Source organism: Rana temporaria, chromosome 4 (assembly GCF_905171775.1).
Source record: "Rana temporaria chromosome 4, aRanTem1.1, whole genome shotgun sequence".
Classification (NCBI taxonomy): domain Eukaryota; kingdom Metazoa; phylum Chordata; class Amphibia; order Anura; family Ranidae; genus Rana; species Rana temporaria.
Window position 1 is genome coordinate 479,704,813 of NC_053492.1, and position 21,046 is coordinate 479,725,858.

General features: G+C 47.7%; 1 protein-coding gene across 1 annotated transcript in view; it reads right to left on the bottom strand.

Moving 5' to 3' along the window:
- LOC120938135 overlaps window positions 1-7,811 on the bottom strand; it is a 98,351-nt gene extending 90,540 nt beyond the window's left edge. Inside the window, exon 1 of the mRNA XM_040351851.1 lies at window positions 7,596-7,811. Coding sequence (XP_040207785.1) covers window positions 7,596-7,664 — 69 coding nt within the window. The 5' untranslated portion in view covers window positions 7,665-7,811. The remainder of the gene's footprint in view (window positions 1-7,595) is intronic.
- Between the last annotated feature and the right edge of the window lie 13,235 nt (window positions 7,812-21,046).

Here is a 21,046-nt window from a genome sequence, read left to right on the forward strand (position 1 = left end):
GGCGCCCAAAAAGGTGAACAGCGGGCGCCATGCTGGGAGCGCTCGCTGTTCACTCAGCGTTGTGTTAGCAATGCGAAATAATTCGCTTTGCCAACATTGATCCGCCTCTCAGCCAATCAGGTGCTCGGGTCTGTGTTACCTGTCACCTGATTGGCTGAAACCTCAGGTGCTGCGATTGGGCGCCTGATAGAGAGGACGGAAGGAGACAATTCGAGGAGCGTACAGGAAACCGCCGCTGACCCGCTGCGAGACAGGTAAGTGCCGGGCAATGCACACTGGCTGCGTTTGATGGGCACAGTGGCTGCGTTTGATGGGCACAGTGTCTGCGTTTGATAGGCACAGTGGCTGCAATTAATGGGTACAGTGGCTGCGTTTGATGGGCATAGTGGCTGCGTTTGATGGGCATAGTGGCTGCGTTTGATGGGCACAGTGGCTGCGTTTGATGGGCACAGTGGCTGCGTTTGATGGCACAGTGGCTACGTTTGATGGGCACAGTGGCTACGTTTGATGGGCACAGTGGCTGCGTTTGATGGGCACAGTGGCTGCGTTTGATGGGCACAGTGGCTGCATTTGATGGGCACAGTGGCTGCCTTTGATGGGCACAGTGGCAGCAATTGATGTTTTCCCCCCCCCCCCCCCCATGGCTGGGGGTGTAAGAGCAAAAAAACAACACAAGGAGCAAATCAGTTCATGTGCCGACAAGAAGCATGCTGATAGAGGGAGAGAGCGGAGTGACAGAGAGATGAGCTCATCAGTATGCTGCTTCTCCTTTCACTGCCCAGTCACAGGGTGGGGGCTACGTTTGATAAGCACAGTGGCTGCGTTTGATGGGCACAGTGGGTGCGCTTGATGGGCACAGTGGGTGCGCTTGATTGGCACAGTGGCTGCGTTTGGCACAGAGGCTGTACTTGATGGGCACAGTGGCTGCACTTGATGGGCACAGTTGCTGTGTTTGATGGGCACAGTGGCAGCATTTGATGGGCACAGTGGCTGCATTTGGCACAGTGGCTGCACTTGATGGGCACAGTGGCTGCGTTTGCTGGTCACAGTGGCTGAGTTTGATGGGCACAGTGGCTGCGTTTGATGGGCACAGTGGCTGCGTTTGATGGGCACAGTGGCTGCGTTTGATGGGCAAAGTGGCTGTGTTTGATGGGCACAGTGGCTGCATCTGATGGCACAGTGGCTGCATTTGGTGGGCACAGTGGCTGCATTTGATGGGCACAGTGGCTGCATCTGATGAGCACAGTGGTTGCGGTTGATGGGCACAGTGGCTGCGTTTTGATGGGTACAGTGGCTGAGTTTGATAGGCACAGTGGCTGCATTTGGTGGGCACAGTGGTTGCGCTTGATGGGCACAGTGGCTGCGTTTGATAGGCACAGTGGCTGCATTTGATGGGCACAGTGGCTGCATTTGATGGGCACAGTGGCTGCGTTTGATAGGCACAGTGGCTGCATTTGATGGGCACAGTGGCTGCGTTTGATGGGCACAGTGGCTGCGTTTGATGGACACAGTGGCTGCAATTGATGTTTTTTTTTTTGGGTGTGAGAGCAAAAAACAATACAAGGAGCAAATCAGTTCATGTGCCGATAAGAAGCATGCTGATAGAGGGAGAGAGCGGAGTGACAGAGAGATGAGCTCATCAGTAAGCTGCTTCTCCTTTCACTGCCCAGTCACAGGTTGGGGGCTCGTCCGGGATGACCCGGGGACACAGACTGAGGACATCTAGTGGCGGAATCAGAGTTCTGCTTTAATGTATTCATCAATTATAAAAAAAAAAATCTGCATTTCTTAAAATCTCCCGCGACCTTCAGGTCCGTAATTTTGTCACGTGAGCTATTTTGCTTACAGCGCGTTGAAATCAATGGGCCGCCCTGCGCACATGGCACGCAAGCACACAAAAGCGCGTGATTTTTTTTGCACGCATTCGCAGAAAAACGCAAAATGCGGCCTCAGATTCCACACTGCTGCGTTACTGCCACAAAGCGTCAACACGCTTTGCGATGCGGTCCTTTTCCGTTCTGAATTGCGCCCCCCTTTGCGGACGCGCGTTGCATCGCAGCTCCATGCCAATAACGTGCGTTTTGGCGAAAACCGCTGCATATGCGATTATTGCTCTTTTTGCGCTGCGCTCAAATAAATGGGCGGCCCCAATGCAGTGCACGTTAGAGCGCAACACACCGCGCATGTATTTATCGCGCCGCGGCTGCTGTGAACGGGCAATAAAAGACGCTTTGAAAAAAAAGCGTCGGCGCGATCTCTACCGATGGCGCAGTCACTGCGGAGACTCCCTGGCTTGGATTTCATTATTCTGTGAATAAAGATATCGGTGTGCTAAATCAATAACCGATCGATCGATTGATGAGAATGTATGGACATCCGCGTGCCGCGATGCAGAGCTCCCGCCGCAGTGATGTCACCGGTTCCCAATGCAGCGATTGGGCTATCCTGGGAAAGGGAATGGCCATACACGGTGCAGAGCGTCCAATCACGTCTCCCGCTGAGTGAAGGGACCCTTTATTATCATGGGGCGCTCAACCTGGAGCCCTGCAGCTTTAGGAGAACTACAAGTCCCATCATGCCTCAGTCTTGGGGAGTCATGCATGTAACTGTCAGCCATGCAATGCCTCGTGGGACTTGTAGTCCGGCAACAGCTGGAGGGCCACAGGCTGAACACCCCATGCTTTATACCATGGGGCGCTCAACCTGCAGCCCTGCAGTTGTTGGGGAACTACAAGTCCCAGGAGGCATTGCAAGGCTGACAGTTACAAGCCTGACTCCCACAGACAAAGGCATGATGGGTATTGTAGTTCAGCAACAGCTGGAGGGCCATGAGCTAAGCATCCATGCTTTATACCATGGGGCGCTCAACCTGCGGCCCTTTTGGGGAACTACAAGTCCCAGGAGGCATTGCAAGGCTGATTGTTACAAGCATGACTCCCAAAGACAAAAGCATGATGGGTCTTGTAGTTCAGCAACAGCTGGAGGGCCACAAGATGAGCATCCATGCTCTATACCATGGGGCGCTCAACCTGTGGCCCTGCAGTTGTTTTGGAACTACAAGTCCCATCATGCCTTTGTCTTTGGGAGTCATGCTTGTAACTATCAGCCATGCAATGACTCGTGGGACTTGTAGTCCGGCAACAGCTGGAGGGCCTCAGGCTGAGCATCCATGCTCTATACCATGGGGTGCTCAACCTGTGGCCCTGCAGCTGTTGGGAACTACAAGTCCCACGAGGCATTGCAAGGCTGACAGTTACAAGCATGACTCCCAAAGACAAAGGCATGATGGGTCTTGTAGTTCAGCAACAGCTGGAGGGCCACAAGATGAGCATCCATGCTCTATACCATGGGGCGCTCAACCTGTGGCCCTGCAGTTGTTTTGGAACTACAAGTCCCATCATGCCTCTGGCTTTGGGAGTCATGCTTGTAACTATCAGCCATGCAATGACTCGTGGGACTTGTAGTCCGGCAATAGCTGGAGGGCCACAAGCTGAGGATCCATGCTCTATACCATGGGGTGCTCAACCTGCAGTCCTGTTGGGGAACTACAAGTCCCAGAAGGCATTGCAAGGCTGACAGTTACAAGCCTGACTCCCACAGACAAAGGCATGATGGGACTTGTAGTTCAGCAACAGCTGGAGGGGCGCACCAGTCTGAGAGCCGTGCTTTATACAGACTCTTCGTGACTCCGCTGCCCCCTGGTGGTGGAACACATGGAAACTGCCCACCATTCTGATGGGGGAAATACAGAACTCTTCCCATATTTGCCAATGAAACAGGAAGAAAGCGACTCCCACATGTAACCGATCTCTAAATTTCCAACCCCCCTGCACAGCAGCACTCAGACGGGGAGAGGGTGAGGCAGCCCAGACAGCCAATCAGCTGTGCTGCAGGCAGAGGCGGCTCCAGGCTTTGTGAGGCCTCAGGCAAATCTTAGACATGAGGCCCCACCCACTCACTCCCATAATGGGGGAAAAAAATAAAATGAACTGTATAAATGGCATATATTAAAGGGGTTGTAATACCTCAAGGAGCCAGGGGAGGGGACAACATGGAGCCACACCCACTGACCCTGGAACCTCAGGCAGTGCTCAGTCCACAGGCAGGAGGAAACTAGTTGCAGGCAGAGAGACAGCCCTGGGGACACCTCCCACTCACGTCCGGAAAATAAGGTGGCCGCGAGGCCCCTGGTAGTGCGAGGCCTAAGGCGGTTACCTAATTAGAGAGCCGCCTCTGGCTGCAGGTCACTTATGCGCTCAAGAAATTGGCAGACTGGGAGGAGGGACCATGAAAGGTGAGCTCCTCCCCCCCCCCCTGCTGCCGTTCCTTCGCTAGTCCAATCACAGGCTGGGAGGGGGGCGGAGAGCTGACCAAACTGCAATAGGGAAAATTCCCGGTCACCGGCACCGGCTGTGCCAAGCTCTGTACTGGATGGAGCCAGAATATAAATCTAATGGTCATTCACCTCTAATTCTGCCACTAGATGTCCTCTGATGACCAACACTTCCTCAGGTCATCCCGGACGAGCCCCCCCCCAACCTGTGACTTTGATCTCTCCTCCAATCAGTATGCTTCTTGTCAGTACATGAACTCCTTGGCTCCTTGTACTAGATCTTCCTCTCAAACCCTAGCCATGCTGTACACGGGGCTGATACAAGGTCACATTAAGGTCCTTACAACGCTTCTTTGCTGCCACTGGATGTCCTTAGTCTGATGAGCAGCATCAGTCACACCGCCTAGGTCACCCCGGACCAGCCCCCCAACCTGTGACTGGGCGGTGAAAGGAGAAGCAGCTCCGGGATTAGCTCATCTCGTTGTCACTCTGCTCTCTCCTCCAATCAGCATGCTTCTTGTCAGCAAATGAACCGATTGGCTCCCTTAGATTGCTTCTTTGTCTCACGCTCTAGCCCTGCTGTACAAAAGGCTGATAGCAGGTCACATTCAGGTACTTCTTTTACTGGTGTTTAAAAAATATACATTTAATAAAAGTATTATTGGTCCTAGAGCTGCAATAATATAATTCTTATATCTGCAGGGAGTTCAGCTTCACTAATCAGGAGCCGTCCAGAGCCTGAAAAATCTAATGCACCAGAGGCTTTCCATATATACATTATACATCTATAATATAAATATAAATGATTATTTAATAAATAAAAACAAATATATAAAATAATATATTACTGTAATAGAAAAAAATATATATAGATAGATATTGTATGTATATATATATATATATATATATATATATATATATATATATATATATATATATATATATATATATATATATTTATTTAATATTATTTAATAACTAAAATCAAGTATATAAATAACTATATATATATATATATATATATATATATATATATATATATATATATATAAAAATATATAAAAATATATGAATATATATTATATATTAATAGAAATATATTGATATATATTAATAGAAAAAAAAATATATATATAGATATACATATATATGTATATATAAAATGATATATACATACAATATCTATCTAGATATATATATTTTTTCTATTGATATATTAATATATTTCTATTAATATATAATATATTCATATATTTTATTATATATATATATATATATATATATATATATATATATATTATTATTTATATACTTGATTTTAGTTATTAAATAATAATATATATATATATATATATATATATATATATATATATATATATATATATATACATACATACAATATCTATGTATGTGTATATATATTTATATATATATATATATATATATATATATATATATATATATATATATATATATATTTATATGTATTATTATTTAATAACTAAAATCAAGTATATAAATAATAATATATATATATATATTTTTTTAAAAATATATATATTTTATTATTGTTTAATAAATAAAAGATATACATATATATATATATATAGAATAGAATATATATATATATATATATATATATATATATATATATATATATATATATATATATATATATATATATATATATAGATAGAATAGAATATATATATATATATATATATATATATATATATTTTTTTTTTATTATTATTATTAAATAAATAAAATCAAGTATATAAATAATAAAAATAAATATATATATATATATATATATATATATATATATATATATATATATATATATATATATATATATATATATATATATATATATATTTATTGTTATTATTATATACATATATACATATATACATAGATACACACACTGTATATAGACACACACGCAAACTTTATTATTTTAATTTATATAATATAAATAACTGCAACAAATAATATCAATACTATCAATAAGTAAATATTATATTCTGTTTATTATTTGTTTATTTTTAACATTTTGTATTTATTTTTTGTTTAACACTTATTGGAGGTTATTTACAAAAAGGCAAATCCACTTTGCACTACAAGTGCACCCAGAATTGCACTGAAAGCGCACTTGGAAGGGCAGTTGCTGCTGCAGATCCGAGGGGGACAGGCAAGGAGAATAGAAAACAGCACTTTAGCTTGCACATGATTGGATGATAAAATCAGCAGAGCCTCCCCCTCATTTCAGATCTTCCCCTCAGATCTCCAGCGACTGTCACTTCCAAGAGCGCTTTCAGTGCAATTTCAGGTGCACTTTGCGCTTGTAGTTTGCGCTTGTAGTTTGCGCTTGTAGTTTGCGCTTGTAGTGCAAAGTGGATTTGCCTTTCGTAAATAACCCCCTTAAAGTCTAATCTGTATTTTATCTTTATGGCCTTTTTCTCATAAAAGGTATTTTCTTTCCAAGTGAAGCCCACCGGCATGCCCAGCGCAGGCGCCCACCTTCCAGCTCTATTGCGCTTTAATTAGGACCGGGGGGGCATCACGGGTCGTCCTTTCTAGAGAAAAGTGCTCAGTGGGTCAGGTCCCCTGGAGAGGCCTACTCATGCCCAGCGCAGGCGCCCACCTTCCAGCTCTATTGCACTTGAATTAGGACCGGGGGGTATCACGGGCATCAGAGAACAGTGCCCAGTGGGTCCCCTGGAGAGGCCTACTCATGCCCAGCGCAGGCGCCCACCTTCCAGCTTAATTGCACTTGAATTAGGACCGGGGGGTATCACGGCATCAGAGAAAAGTGCCCAGTGGGTCCCCTGGAGAGGCCTACTCATGCCCAGCGCAGGCGCCCACCTTCCAGCTCTATTGCACTTGAATTAGGACCGGGGGGTATCACGGGCATCAGAGAAAAGTGCCCAGTGGGTCCCCTGGAGAGGCCTACTCAGCCCTGGGAAAGCCTGGAAGATTACAAGAGATAAGCAAAGAGCAAGGCCTCTTCTTCCTCCTCCACCGTCTCTCCTCCTCACCCGACGCCTTGACCACCACACCAGGTATTCTATCCCGAGAATGAATAATGCAAACGCACGCAGCTGGGCCAGCATGGCGGCTAATTATCATCATATAGAAAGACCATCTAGACCTTGGAGACCTCCAAGCTTCCTTCTGCCCCCCCCCCCCCCACAACCAACCTTCATGAGCAAAAAGAAAACTTTGATACAAGATTTGAATGTAGATGTTGAGGGGTTACCTTGAGTTGGTAGGGCTGGATCTCGCTCAGGCTTTGGTTCCGTAACTTCTTGGTTAGAACCTTCAGCATTGTACAGATCCCGAGGAGGAGGAGGGGGAGGAAGGGGTTAAACGCTCATTTGCACACGCACTCACACACGCTTACACACGCCGAGAAGAAGGAAAAAACCTCCACCGGCATTTCATTCTTTTTCTTTTTTATTATATTTTTTTATTTTATTTTTTGTCGTTTTTTGGTCTTTTTTTTAGGCTTCTTCCGGTTTTCGAATACAAAAAAAAATAATAATCGCTAAATTAAAAAAAAGTTGCGGGGGGTTTTCAGGTTGTGGGAGAAGGCGTGCAGCAGCGACCGCCGTGCCGGACGGGTTGTTTTACGTTGGGGCGCCCCTCACCCCCCACCCCCCCAATGGCTTGGTGCTCAGGCTTTGGGGTGTCCTGGGAGTGGGGTGGTGGAGGAAGAAGAAGTCTCCATTGCTTCTCACTCATGCACACTCCTAGCACACACATTCACACACACACACTGCCTCCTCTGTCTGTGCAACTTGTAACGCAACACAAGGGCCCTCGGCGCTTCGCTCCCATTGGCTGGCGAGGGGGGAAAACTGTGTCACTTCAGGAGGCCGGCCCTTTATTTAAAGGGAAAGTGATAGCAAAGCTGGGCCAGGCGTTGTGCAGAGAGATGGAAGTTCAGGCCCTCCCCCTCCTTTCCTGTTATACTCAGGGAGGGGGAGGGGGGAGGAGGCTGCACATTGTCATCGGGGGAAATAAGTTCAACTTACTAATATATATAGAAAGGAGGCGCAACTATGTAACCATTCCGCGTCCGTTCTTAAAGTGACACTAAAATCAAAGTATTCCCTTACATCAGGGTCATCATCAGAGCCTCCCCTTACATCAGGGTCATCATCAGAGCCTCCTCTTACATCAGGGTCATCATCAGAGCCCCCCTTACATCAGGGTCCCCATCAGAGCCTCCTCTTACATCAGGGTCATCATCAGAGCCTCCCCTTACATCAGGGTCATCATCAGAGCCTCCTCTTACATCAGGGTCATCATCAGAGCATCCTCTTACATCAGGGTCATCATCAGAGCCCCCCTTACATCAGGGTCATCATCAGAGCCCCCCTTACATCAGGGTCATCATCAGAGCCTCCCTTACATCAGGGTCATCATCAGAGCCCCCCTTACATCAGGGTCATCATCAGAGCCCCCCTTACATCAGGGTCATCATCAGAGCCTCCTCTTACATCAGGGTCATCATCAGAGCCTCTCCTTACATCAGGGTCATCATCAGAGCCCCCCTTACATCAGGGTCATCATCAGAGCCCCCCTTACATCAGGGTCATCATCAGAGCCCCCCTTACATCAGGGTCATCATCAGAGCCCCCCTTAGATCAGGGTCATCATCAGAGCCCCCCTTACATCAGGGTCATCATCAGAGCATCCTCTTACATCAGGGTCATCATCAGAGCCTCCCCTTACTTCAGGGTCATCATCAGAGCCCCCCTTAGATCAGGGTCATCATCAGAGCCTCCTCTTACATCAGGGTCATCATCAGAGCCTCTCCTTACATCAGGGTCATCATCAGAGCTCCCCTTACATCAGGGTCATCATCAGAGCCCCCCTTACATCGGGGTCATCATCAGAGCCTCCTCTTACATCAGGGTCATCATCAGAGCCTCCTCTTACATCAGGGTCATCATCAGAGCCTCCCTTACATCGGGGTCATCATCAGAGCCCCCCTTACATCAGGGTCATCATCAGAGCCCCCCTTACATCAGGGTCCCCATCAGAGCCCCCCTTACATCGGGGTCATCATCAGAGCCCCCCTTACATCAGGGTCATCATCAGAGCCCCCCTTACATCAGGGTCATCATCAGAGCCCCTCTTACATCAGGGTCATCATCAGAGCCTCCTCTTACATCAGGGTCATCATCAGAGCCCCCCTTACATCAGGGTCATCATCAGAGCCCCCCTTACATCAGGGTCAACATCAGAGCCTCCCTTACATCAGGGTCATCATCAGAGCCTCCTCTTACATCAGGGTCATCATCAGAGCCCCCCTTACATCAAGGTCAACATCAGAGCCTCCTCTTACATCAGGGTCATCATCAGAGCCCCCCTTACATCAAGGTCAACATCAGAGCCTCCTCTTACATCAGGGTCATCATCAGAGCCCCCCTTACATCAGGGTCATCAATAGAGCCCCCCTTACATCAGGGTCATCATCAGAGCCCCCCTTACATCAGGGTCATCATCAGAGCTCCCCTTACATCAGGGTCATCATCAGAGCCTCTCCTTACATCAGGGTCCTCATCAGAGCTCCCCTTACATCAGGGTCATCATCAGAGCCCCCCTTACATCGGGGTCATCATCAGAGCCTCCTCTTACATCAGGGCCATCACCAGAGCACCTCTTACATCAGGGTCATCATCAGAGCTCCCCTTACATCAGGGTCATCATCAGAGCCCCCCTTACATCAGGGTCATCATCAGAGCCCCCTTACATCAGGGTCATCATCAGAGCCCCCCTTACATCGGGGTCATCATCAGAGCCCCCCTTACATCAGGGTCATCATCAGAGCCCCCCTTACATCAGGGTCATCATCAGAGCCTCTCTTACATCAGGGTCATCATCAGAGCTCCCCTTACATCAGGGTCATCACCAGAGCCTCCTCTTACATCAGGGTCATCATCAGAGCCTCCCTTACATCAGGGTCATCATCAGAGCCCCCCTTACATCAGGGTCATCATCAGAGCCCCCCTTACATCAGGGTCATCATCAGAGCCTCCTCTTACATCAGGGTCATCATCAGAGCCCCTCTTACATCAGGGTCATCATCAGAGCCCCCCCTTACATCAGGGTCATCATCAGAGCCCCCCTTACATCAGGGTCCCCATCAGAGCTCCCCTTACATCAGAGTCATCATCAGAGCCTCCTCTTACATTAGGGTCATCATCAGAGCCCCCCTTACATCAGGGTCATCATCAGAGCCCCCCTTACATCAGGGTCATCATCAGAGCCCCCCTTACATCATAGTCATCATCAGAGCCTCCTCTTACATCAGGGTCATCATCAGAACCTCCCTTACATCAAGGTCATCATCAGAGCCTCCCTTACATCAGGGTCATCATCAGAGCCTCCTCTTACATCAGGGTCATCATCAGAGCTCCCCCCTTACATCAGGGTCATCATCAGAGCCTCCCTTACATCAGGGTCATCATCAGAGCCCCCCTTACATCAGGGTCATCATCAGAGCCTCCCTTACATCAGGGTCATCATCAGAGCCCCTCTTACATCAGGGTCATCATCAGAGCCCCTCTTACATCAGGGTCATCATCAGAGCCCCCCTTACATCAGGGTCATCATCAGAGCCCCTCTTACATCAGGGTCATCATCAGAGCTCCTCTGATGAGTTTTGCAGTCTCTGACCCTCTCCTATAGTATGTTTGCAGTCTCTGACCCTCTCCTATAGTATGTTTGCAGTCTCTGACCCTCTCCTGTAGTATGTTTGCAGTCTCTGACCCTCTCCTGTAGTATGTTTGCAGTCTCTGACCCTCTCCTATAGTATGTTTGCAGTCTCTGACCCTCTCCTGTAGTATGTTTGCAGTCTCTGACCCTCTCCTATAGTATGTTTGCCGTCTCTGACCCTCTCCTGTAGTATTTTTGCAGTCTCTGACCCTCACCTATAGTATGTTTGCAGTCTCTGACCCTCTCCTATAGTATGTTTGCAGTCTCTGACCCTCTCCTGTAGTATGTTTGCAGTCTCTGACCCTCTCCTGTAGTATGTTTGCAGTCTCTGACCCTCTCCTGTAGTATGTTTGCAGTCTCTGACCCTCTCCTGTAGTATGTTTGCAGTCTCTGACCCTCTCCTGTAGTATGTTTGCAGTCTCTGACCCTCTCCTATAGTATGTTTGCAGTCTCTGACCCTCTCCTATAGTATGTTTGCAGTCTCTGACCCTCTCCTGTAGTATGTTTGCAGTCTCTGACCCTCTCCTATAGTATGTTTGCAGTCTCTGACCCTCTCCTATAGTATGTTTGCAGTCTCTGACCCTCTCCTGTAGTATGTTTGCAGTCTCTGACCCTCTCCTGTAGTATGTTTGCAGTCTCTGGCCCTCTCCTGTAGTATGTTTGCAGTCTCTGACCCTCTCCTGTAGTATGTTTGCAGTCTCTGACCCTCTCCTGTAGTATGTGTGCAGTCTCTGACCCTCTCCTGTAGCATGTTTGCAGTCTCTGACCATCTCCTGCAGCATGTCTGCAGTCTCTGACCATCTCCTGCAGCATGTCTGCAGTCTCTGACCATCTCCTGTACTATGTCTGCAGCCTCTGACTATCTCCTGTAGCATGTCTGCAGTCTCTGACCATCTCCTGCAGCATGTCTGCAGTCTCTGACCATCTCCTGTAGCATGTCTGCAGTCTCTGACCATCTCCTGTAGCATGTCTGCAGTCTCTGACCCTTGCCTGTAGTACGTTTTGCAGTCTCTGACCCTTGCCTGTAGTACGTTTTGCAGTCTCTGACCCTCTCCTGTAGTATGTTTTGCAGTCTCTGACCCTCGCCTGTAGTATGTTTTGCAGTCTCTGACCCTCGTCTGTAGTACGTTTTGCAGTCTCTGACCCTCTCCTGTACTGTTTCTGCAGTCTCTGACCCTCACCTGTAGTACGTTTTGCAGTCTCTGACCCTCTCCTGTACTGTGTCTGCAGTCTCTGACCCTCACCTGTAGTACGTTTTGCAGTCTCTGACCCTCTCCTGTACTGTGTCTGCAGTCTCTGACCCTTGCCTGTAGTACGTTTTGCAGTCTCTGACCCTTGCCTGTAGTATGTTTTGCAGTCTCTGATCCTCTCCTGTAGTATTTCTGCAATAAAGGAGGGCACAAGCATGAATTAATTTATGTACTGCCACTGCTGGTCATGGTCACTGATGAAATAATGTTTTTTGTGCGTGTTTGCAAAATTAAAGTGGGCCGGTCTGGATGAAGTCCAGGGCCAAATCTTTGTCCCAGTCCAACCCTGTCAGAGACTGCAGACATAGTACAGGAGATGGTCAGAGACTGCAGACATAGTACAGGAGATGATCAGAGACTGCAGACATAGTACAGGAGATGATCAGAGACTGCAGACATAGTACAGGAGATGATCAGAGACTGCAGACATAATACAGGAGATGATCACAGACTGCAGACATAATACAGGAGATGGTCAGAGACTGCAGACATGATACAGGAGACGGTCAGAGACTGCAGACATAGTACAGGAGATGATCACAGACTGCAGACATAGTAGAGGAGAGGGTCAGAGACTGCAGACATAGTACTGGAGACGGTCAGAGACTGCAGACATAGTACAGGAGATGATCAGAGACTGCAGACATAGTACTGGAGACGGTCAGAGACTGCAGACATAGTACAGGAGATGATCACAGACTGCAGACATAATACAGGAGATGGTCAGAGACTGCAGACATGATACAGGAGACGGTCAGAGACTGCAGACATAGTACAGGAGATGATCACAGACTGCAGACATAGTAGAGGAGAGGGTCAGAGACTGCAGACATAGTACTGGAGACGGTCAGAGACTGCAGACATAATACAGGAGATGGTCAGAGACTGCAGACATAGTACAGGAGATGGTCAGAGACTGCAGACATAGTACAGGAGATGGTGCCAAAGGCCTGTAGCTTGGGATCCCGGCCTGTAATGATTGTCTGTGTTACTGTGCTCAGGATAGCAGGGGGGTGGGGCATGAGGTGTGTAAAATAAAATTGAAACAATTTGTAGCAAATCGCATACATTGTTGCCATCATCAGATCTGAACACCAATGAATAAAAGATGTTACATTGTTAAATGATAAGTTGCTGCAATGTAACGGAATGAATGTGGAAAGGACGTCCGCCCCGCCGTAGCCTGACTTGTCCGCGGTGTAGAAGGAAGCAGCGCACTGTGATGTCACATATCGGGGGCGGTCCTATACTCGTGTTTGTTGTGTAAATAATTAGCAACTATTAGAAGGAAGGTGAGTTTTCCATGTACTGCTCCTTTAAGCCGAGGATATTAAATCTCTGGTCATGTCCCCGCCATATGCCGTGGCGAGGTGTCCCCGCATGTCCAATCCAAGAATTTCCTTTTTAATGTGGAGATCGCGGTCAGAATTGGGGGGGGGAGGGGGGGTGGCAGCTGCGGCCTTTGTAGAGGAACAGAAGATGTCTATAGAACTTTTGTCCCACCAGCCCGGTCTCTGGGGATGGACGGCACACTGGCATTGTAATCCCGTCCTCAGGAGTTCAGCATTTCCTGCGGTGACAATACCCGGCTTATAGAGAGACACGCGGGGTCCAGGGAGGCGGGCCGGCCGAGGCTGCAATGGGGGGACTCAGGAAGATCTACAAAGGAGGCAAGAAAAATCAACTCAGAACTGGAAATAACGGAGAACGGCTTTTTCCACAGGAGATGGTCAGAGACTGCAGACATAGTACAGGAGGTGGTCAGAGACTGCAGACATGGTATAGGAGATGATCAGAGACTGCAGACATAGTACAGGAGATGGTCAGAGACTGCAGACATAGTATAGGAGATGATCAGAGACTGCAGACATAGTACATGAGATGGTCAGAGACTGCAGACATAGTACAGGAGACGGTCAGAGACTGCAGACATAGTACAGGAGATGGTCAGAGACTGCAGACATAGTATAGGAGATGATCAGAGACTGCAGACATAGTACATGAGATGGTCAGAGACTGCAGACATAGTACAGGAGATGATCAGAGACTGCAGACATAGTACAGGAGATGGTCAGAGACTGCAGACATAGTACAGGAGATGATCAGAGACTGCAGACATAGTATAGGAGATGGTCAGAGACTGCAGACATAGTACAGGAGACGATCAGAGACTGCAGACATAGTACAGGAGATGGTCAGAGACTGCAGACATAGTACAGGAGATGGTCAGAGACTGCAGACATAGTACAGGAGATGATCAGAGACTGCAGACATAGTACAGGAGATGGTCAGAGACTGCAGACATAGTACAGGAGATGATCAGAGACTGCAGACATAGTACAGGAGATGGTCAGAGACTGCAGACATAGTACAGGAGACGATCAGAGACTGCAGACATAGTACAGGAGAGGGTCAGAGACTGCAGACATAGTACAGGAGATGGTCAGAGACTGCAGACATAGTACAGGAGATGGTCAGAGACTGCAGACATAGTATAGGAGATGATCAGAGACTGCAGACATAGTACATGAGATGGTCAGAGACTGCAGACATAGTACAGGAGATGATCAGAGACTGCAGACATAGTACAGGAGATGGTCAGAGACTGCAGACATAGTACAGGAGGTGGTCAGAGACTGCAGACATAGTACAGGAGATGGTCAGAGACTGCAGACATGGCACAGGAGATGGTCAGAGACTGCATAGTACAGGAGATGGTCAGAGACTGCAGACATAGTACAGGAGATGGTCAGAGACTGCAGACATAGTACAGGAGATGGTCAGAGACTGCAGACATAGTACAGGAGGTGGTCAGAGACTGCAGACATACTACAGGAGATGGTCAGAGACTGCAGACATAGTACAGGAGGTGGCCAGAGACTGCAGACATAGTACAGTAGATGATCAGAGACTGCAGTCATAGTACAGGAGATGGAACAAAGATTGCCTCTGGACAGCCGCACTCTGAACAAATTGTAGTCTTTTATTAAAAGAAGAACAGCACTACAAGTCACAGCAAAATAAAATAAAACCTGACTGCTGACGCGTTTCGCACTGAAACTAGTGCTTAGTCATAGCTAAAGTCATCTGGGTTCCCACCTGGAGCGGCTATTCCCTTTTCCCATAGTACAGGAGATGGTCAGAGACTGCAGACATAGTACAGGAGATGATCAGAGACTGCAGACATAGTACAGGAGATGATCAGAGACTGCAGTCATAGTACAGGAGATGGTCAGAGACTGCAGACATAGTACAGGAGATGATCAGAGACTGCAGACATAGTACAGGAGATGATCAGAGACTGCAGTCATAGTACAGGAGATGGTCAGAGACTGCAGACATAGTACAGGAGATGGTCAGAGACTGCAGACATACTACCCTGGCCCAGTTGTTGTGGAGGTCTGGGGGGGGGGGGGGCTTATCAGAATTTGGTCAAGTAGTTGTGGGGGTCTGACGGTTGGGGGTTTATCAGAATTTGGAAGTATCTCCCCCAAACCCTGGTCCGGGTTAATGTGGGATCTGATGGTTGGGGGCTTATAAGAATTTGGAACCCTCTTCCCCAAAATCCTGGTCCAGTGGTTATGGGGGTCTGACGGTTGGGGGGCCTATCAGAATTCAGAAGCCATTTCCCCAAAACACTGGTCTAGTAGTTGTGGGGCACTAAGGGTTGGGAGGGCTTATCAGAATTTGGAAACCTCTTCCCCAAAACTCTGGTCCAGTGGCTGGGGGGTCTGATGGTTGGGGGGGTAATCAGAATTTGGAAGCCTCTTCCCAAAAACCCTGGTCCTGTAGTTGTGAGGGTCCGAGGGTTGGCCTCCTCCCCAAAACCCTGGCCCAGTGGCTGTGGGGATCTGAGGGTAGAGGAGGGTGGCTTATTAGAATCTAGAAGCCTCTTCCCCAAAACCCTGGCTCAGTGGTTGTGGGGGTCTGACAGTTGGGGCGAATTATCAGAATTTGGAAGCCTCTTCCCCAAAATCATGGTCAAGTAGTTGTGGGGGTCTGACGGTTGGGGGGCCTATCAGAATTCAGAAGCCATTTCCCCACAACTCTGGTCTAGTAGTTGTGGGTCTCTAAGGGTTGGAAGGGCTTATCAGAATTGGGAAACCTCTTTCCCAAAACCCTGGCCCAGTGGTTGGGGGGTCTGACGGTTGGGGGGGTAATCAGAATTTGGAAGCCTCTTCCCCAAAACCCACAGAGTTCCCCAAATACACAGAGTTTGGATTAAGGGCTCTTTCACACGTCCGTTCAGTTTTTCAGATCAGTTTTTTTTTCATCAGTTGATCCGTTTTTCCATCAGTTTTTCATCAGTTTTCCATCAGTTTTTCATCAGTTTTTCATCAGTTTTTCATCAGTTTTTTCATCCGTTTTTTTTTTTTTTTATGGGGCTTTTTACATAGAAAAACGGATGTTAGCGGAACGGATAATAAACGGATCATCCGTTTTTCGTCCGTTCCGTTTTTTAGACGGAAGAAAAATAGGGTTTTCTTCCGTCCAAAAAAACGGAACTGAACGCAGACGGATGCTAACGGACGCTAGCCCATAGGGAAGCATTGCGGTCCGTTAACGGACGTCCAAAAAACGGACGAACGGAACGGACGTGTGAAAGAGCCCTTAGTAGGTTTTCACTGAACCCGTCCTGAACCGGGTAAGTTGGGGTCACCACTGACTACAATGTGCCCCCCTCAATCAGTGACCGATAATGACCCCCAACATTGTAATACAGATCGGTGGAGGTTCCGATCGGTCTGCCGGCTCTGCTACAATGTATCTGACAATGGTTCTTCATCGGTGGAAGCTTGTTATGGTGTAAGTGCCGGGATTAATATTCGGTTGCCTCATCGATCGTTTCTCTTGGCGATCTCATTCCCCCGGGGCCGGATTCAAGAAGCAATTGCGCCTGTGTGACCATAGGTTACGCAGCGCAATTGCTTACTTGCTCCGGCGTAGCGAATGCTCCTGATTCAGGAACATCGCTACGCCGACTGCAGCCTAAAATCTGTGTGGTATTAGGCTCTTATGCCACGCATATCTTAGGCTGCATTCTTGCGTTGGCCGCTAGGTGGCGCTCCCATTGTGCTCAGTGTGTAGTATGCAAATTGTATACTAACACCGATTCACAACATTGCGCGAGCCCTGCGTACGCAAATTACGTAGTTTGCGTACGTCGGGTTTCGCGTAAGGTTACACATCCTAATAGCAGGCGCAGCCAATGCTATAGGATACCCACGTTCCCGCGGCGCGATATTTAAAATCTACGTCGTTTGCGTAAGTGAATCGTGAATGGCGCTGGACGCCATTCACGTTCACTTTGAAGCAAATGACGTCCTTGCGACGTCATTTGCCGCAATGCACGTCGGGAAAGTTTCCAGACGGAGCATGCGTTCTACGCTCGGCGCGGGAGCGCGCCTAATTTCAATGATTCCCTCCCCCTACGGGATCATTTACATTGCGCGCGCTTACGCCGGGCAATTTTGCCGGCGCGCCCTCGCAATTTACGGAGCTACTGCTCCGTGAATCGAGGGAAGCGTAAAATATTTGCGGGGGAGTGCAGGGCAAAATCGTTGCCCTGTGCCTCCGCAAATAAAGCGCAAATGTACCTGAATCCGGGCCCCGGTGAGCGCGTTATGCGGACTTTGTTAGACAAGAGAGATCGACTGTAAAAATAAAAGACGAACGTATCGAGTGAGATACAACGCACCGCGGCGCCCCTCGGCTGGAAAGTCGATCGTTTGAGATGACAGGATTGGACTTTAAATCCGAATTTTTTTTCTCCTGGCGGGATCAACAGCTGATAAAAAACTGTTATTTACCAAAGACAGGAAAGACCTGGAGGCGGAGTTCAGGGGATCGGAAGTCACGGCCGATTGTTTCCAAACAGGTCTTTCTTGTCGGTGATGCGAGATGTTTATTACCGGCGGACTCCGGATTTTATGAAGGATTTAGAGACCATGAAGGTGGAATATCCGCAATAAAACTGTTACCGGGCAGACTCCAAAAATACAAAAACGCCGCTGACTGACTGCACCATAAACAGTGGGGTAGATTCAGGTAGATTTGCGCAGTTTTTACGGAGGCGCAGCGCACCGTTTTGCCGCTGCGTCTCCGCAAAGTACCTGTGCTACCCTTGATTCACGGAGCAGTAGCTCCGTCAATTGCGTGGGCGCTTCCGGCAAAATGCCCGGCGTAAGCGCGCGCAATTTAAATGATCCCGTAGGGGGCGGGAATCATTTAAATTAGGCGCGTTCCCGCGCCGATCGTAGAGTGCATGCTCCGTCGGGAAACTTTCCCGACGTGCATTGCGGCAAATGACGTCGCAAGGACGTCATTTGCTTCAAAGTGAACGTGAATGGCGTCCAGCGCCATTCACGATTCACTTACGCAAACTACGTAAAGTTCAAATTTCGCGACGCGGGAACGACGGGTATACGTAACATCGGCTGCCCCTGCTAATAGCAGGGTCAGCCTTACGCGAAAACCGCCGTTCGCAAACGACGTAACTTGCGTACGCAGGGCTCGCGTAACGTTGTGAATCGGCGTTAGTATGCAATTTGCATACTATACGCTGAGCACAACGGGAACGCCACCTAGCGGCCAACGCAAGAATGCAGCCTAAGATATGCGGGCATAAGAGCCTTATGCCACGCATATCTTAGGCTGCAGTCGGCGTAACGAGGTTCCTGAATCAGGAGCATTCGTTACGCCGGCGCAAGTAAGCAATTGCGCTGCGTAACTATGGTAACGCAGGCGCAATTGCTCTCTGAATCCGGGCCAATGTATTTTTTTTTTTTTTTTTGCACATTGCTGCACTTTAACCTCTTCAATACCGGGGGGCACTTACCCCCCTTCCTTCCCAGGCCAGCTTTCAGCTTTCAGTGCTGTCACAGTTTGAATGACAATTGCGCGGTCGTGCCACACTGTACACAAACAATTTTTTTTTAAAATTTTTTCCCACAAATGGAGATTTCTGTTGCTGGTATTTGATCATCTCTGTTGTTTTCTTTTTTGCCCAACAAATAAAAAAAGACTAAAAAATTTAGAAAAAAAAAAAGTTTTTCTTGGTTTTCAGTAAAAGATATTTGTAAACAAGTACGTTTTCTTCTTCAATGACAGGCAGTGATGGGCACTGATAAGGTGGCACCGATGGGCCAATGATGAGGTGGCACTGATGATGGGCACTGAGAGACTGCACTGATGGGTACTTATGGGTGGCATTGATAGGTGGGCGACGGGCGTACGTACATTTGTGAATCAGCGTATCTAGCTCATTTGCATATTCCACGCGGAAAACAACGGAAGCGCCACCTAGCGGCCAGCGTAAATATGCACCCTAAGATACAACGGCGTAGGAGACTTACGCCGCTCGTATCTTAGCCTAATTTAAGCGTATCTGGTTTCCAGAATACGCTTAAAGATACGACGGCGCAGATTCTGATTTACGATGGCGTATCTACTGATACGCCGTCGTAAATTTTTGTGAATCTGGCCCAGAGATAGATGAAACTCACTGAGGCATCCACACATGCAGCCAGATAACAAGGGCCCAGATTCAGGTACATTTGCGCTTTATTTGCGGAGGCACAGGGCAACGATTTTGCCCTGCGCCCCCGCAAATATTTTGCGCTGCCCTCGATTCACGGAGCAGTAGCTCCGTAAATTGCGAGGGCGCGCCGGCAAAATTTCCCGGCGTAAGCGCGCGCAATGTAAATGATCCCGCCGGGGGCGGGAATCATTTAAATTAGGCGCGCTCCCACGCCGAGCGTAGAGCGCATGCTCCGTCGGGAAACTTTGTGCATTGCGGCAAATGATGTCGCAAGGACGTCATTTGCTTCAAAGTGAACGTGAATGGCGTCCAGCGCCATTCACGATTCACTTACGCAAACGACGTAGATTTTAAATATCGCGACGCGGGAACGTGGGTATCCAATAGCATTGGCTGCGCCTGCTATTAGGATGTGTAGCCTTACGCGAAACCCGACGTACGCAAACTACGTAATTTGCGTACGCAGGGCTCGCGCAACGTTGTGAATCGGTGTTAGTATGCAATTTGCATACTATACACAGATCACAATGGGAGCGCCCCCTAGCGGGCATCGCAAGAATGCAGCCTAAAATCTGCGTGGCATAAGAGCCTTATGCCACGCAGATTTTAGGCTGCAGTCGGCGTAGCGACGTTCCTGAATCAGGAGCATTCGCAACGCCGGAGCAAGTAAGCAATTGCGCTGTGTAACCTTTGGTTACACAGGCGCAATTGCTTCTTGAATCTGGCCCAAGGTTTACACTAGACATGTGCAATTAGTTTATTTCTGATTTAGTTTTTTAACAAATTCATTAATTCAGAAATGTCCAAATTTCCTAATTTTTTAATTTTCGAAAATTGGAATTTCGGAATATTTAAATTTCCGAAAATTTGGAAATTTGAAATTCCACAAATCGAAGATTAGAACATCGAAGATTAGAAAATTGGAGATTAGAAAATCAGAAATTCCAAAATTTGAAAGTCGGAAATTCGAAAAGCGGAATATTTGGATTTTTGAATTTCCGAAATTTTCAAATTAATTTTCAAATTTCCAACTTCCGAATTTACCGAATTTTCCAATTTCTGAACAAGGCAAAAAAACTAATATAACGAAAACTAACACATTTTTCGGCAGTGCACATGTCTACTTTACACATTTATAGCTGGATTCAGGTAGGGGCGCGTATCTTTCAGGCGGCGTAGCGTATCGTATTT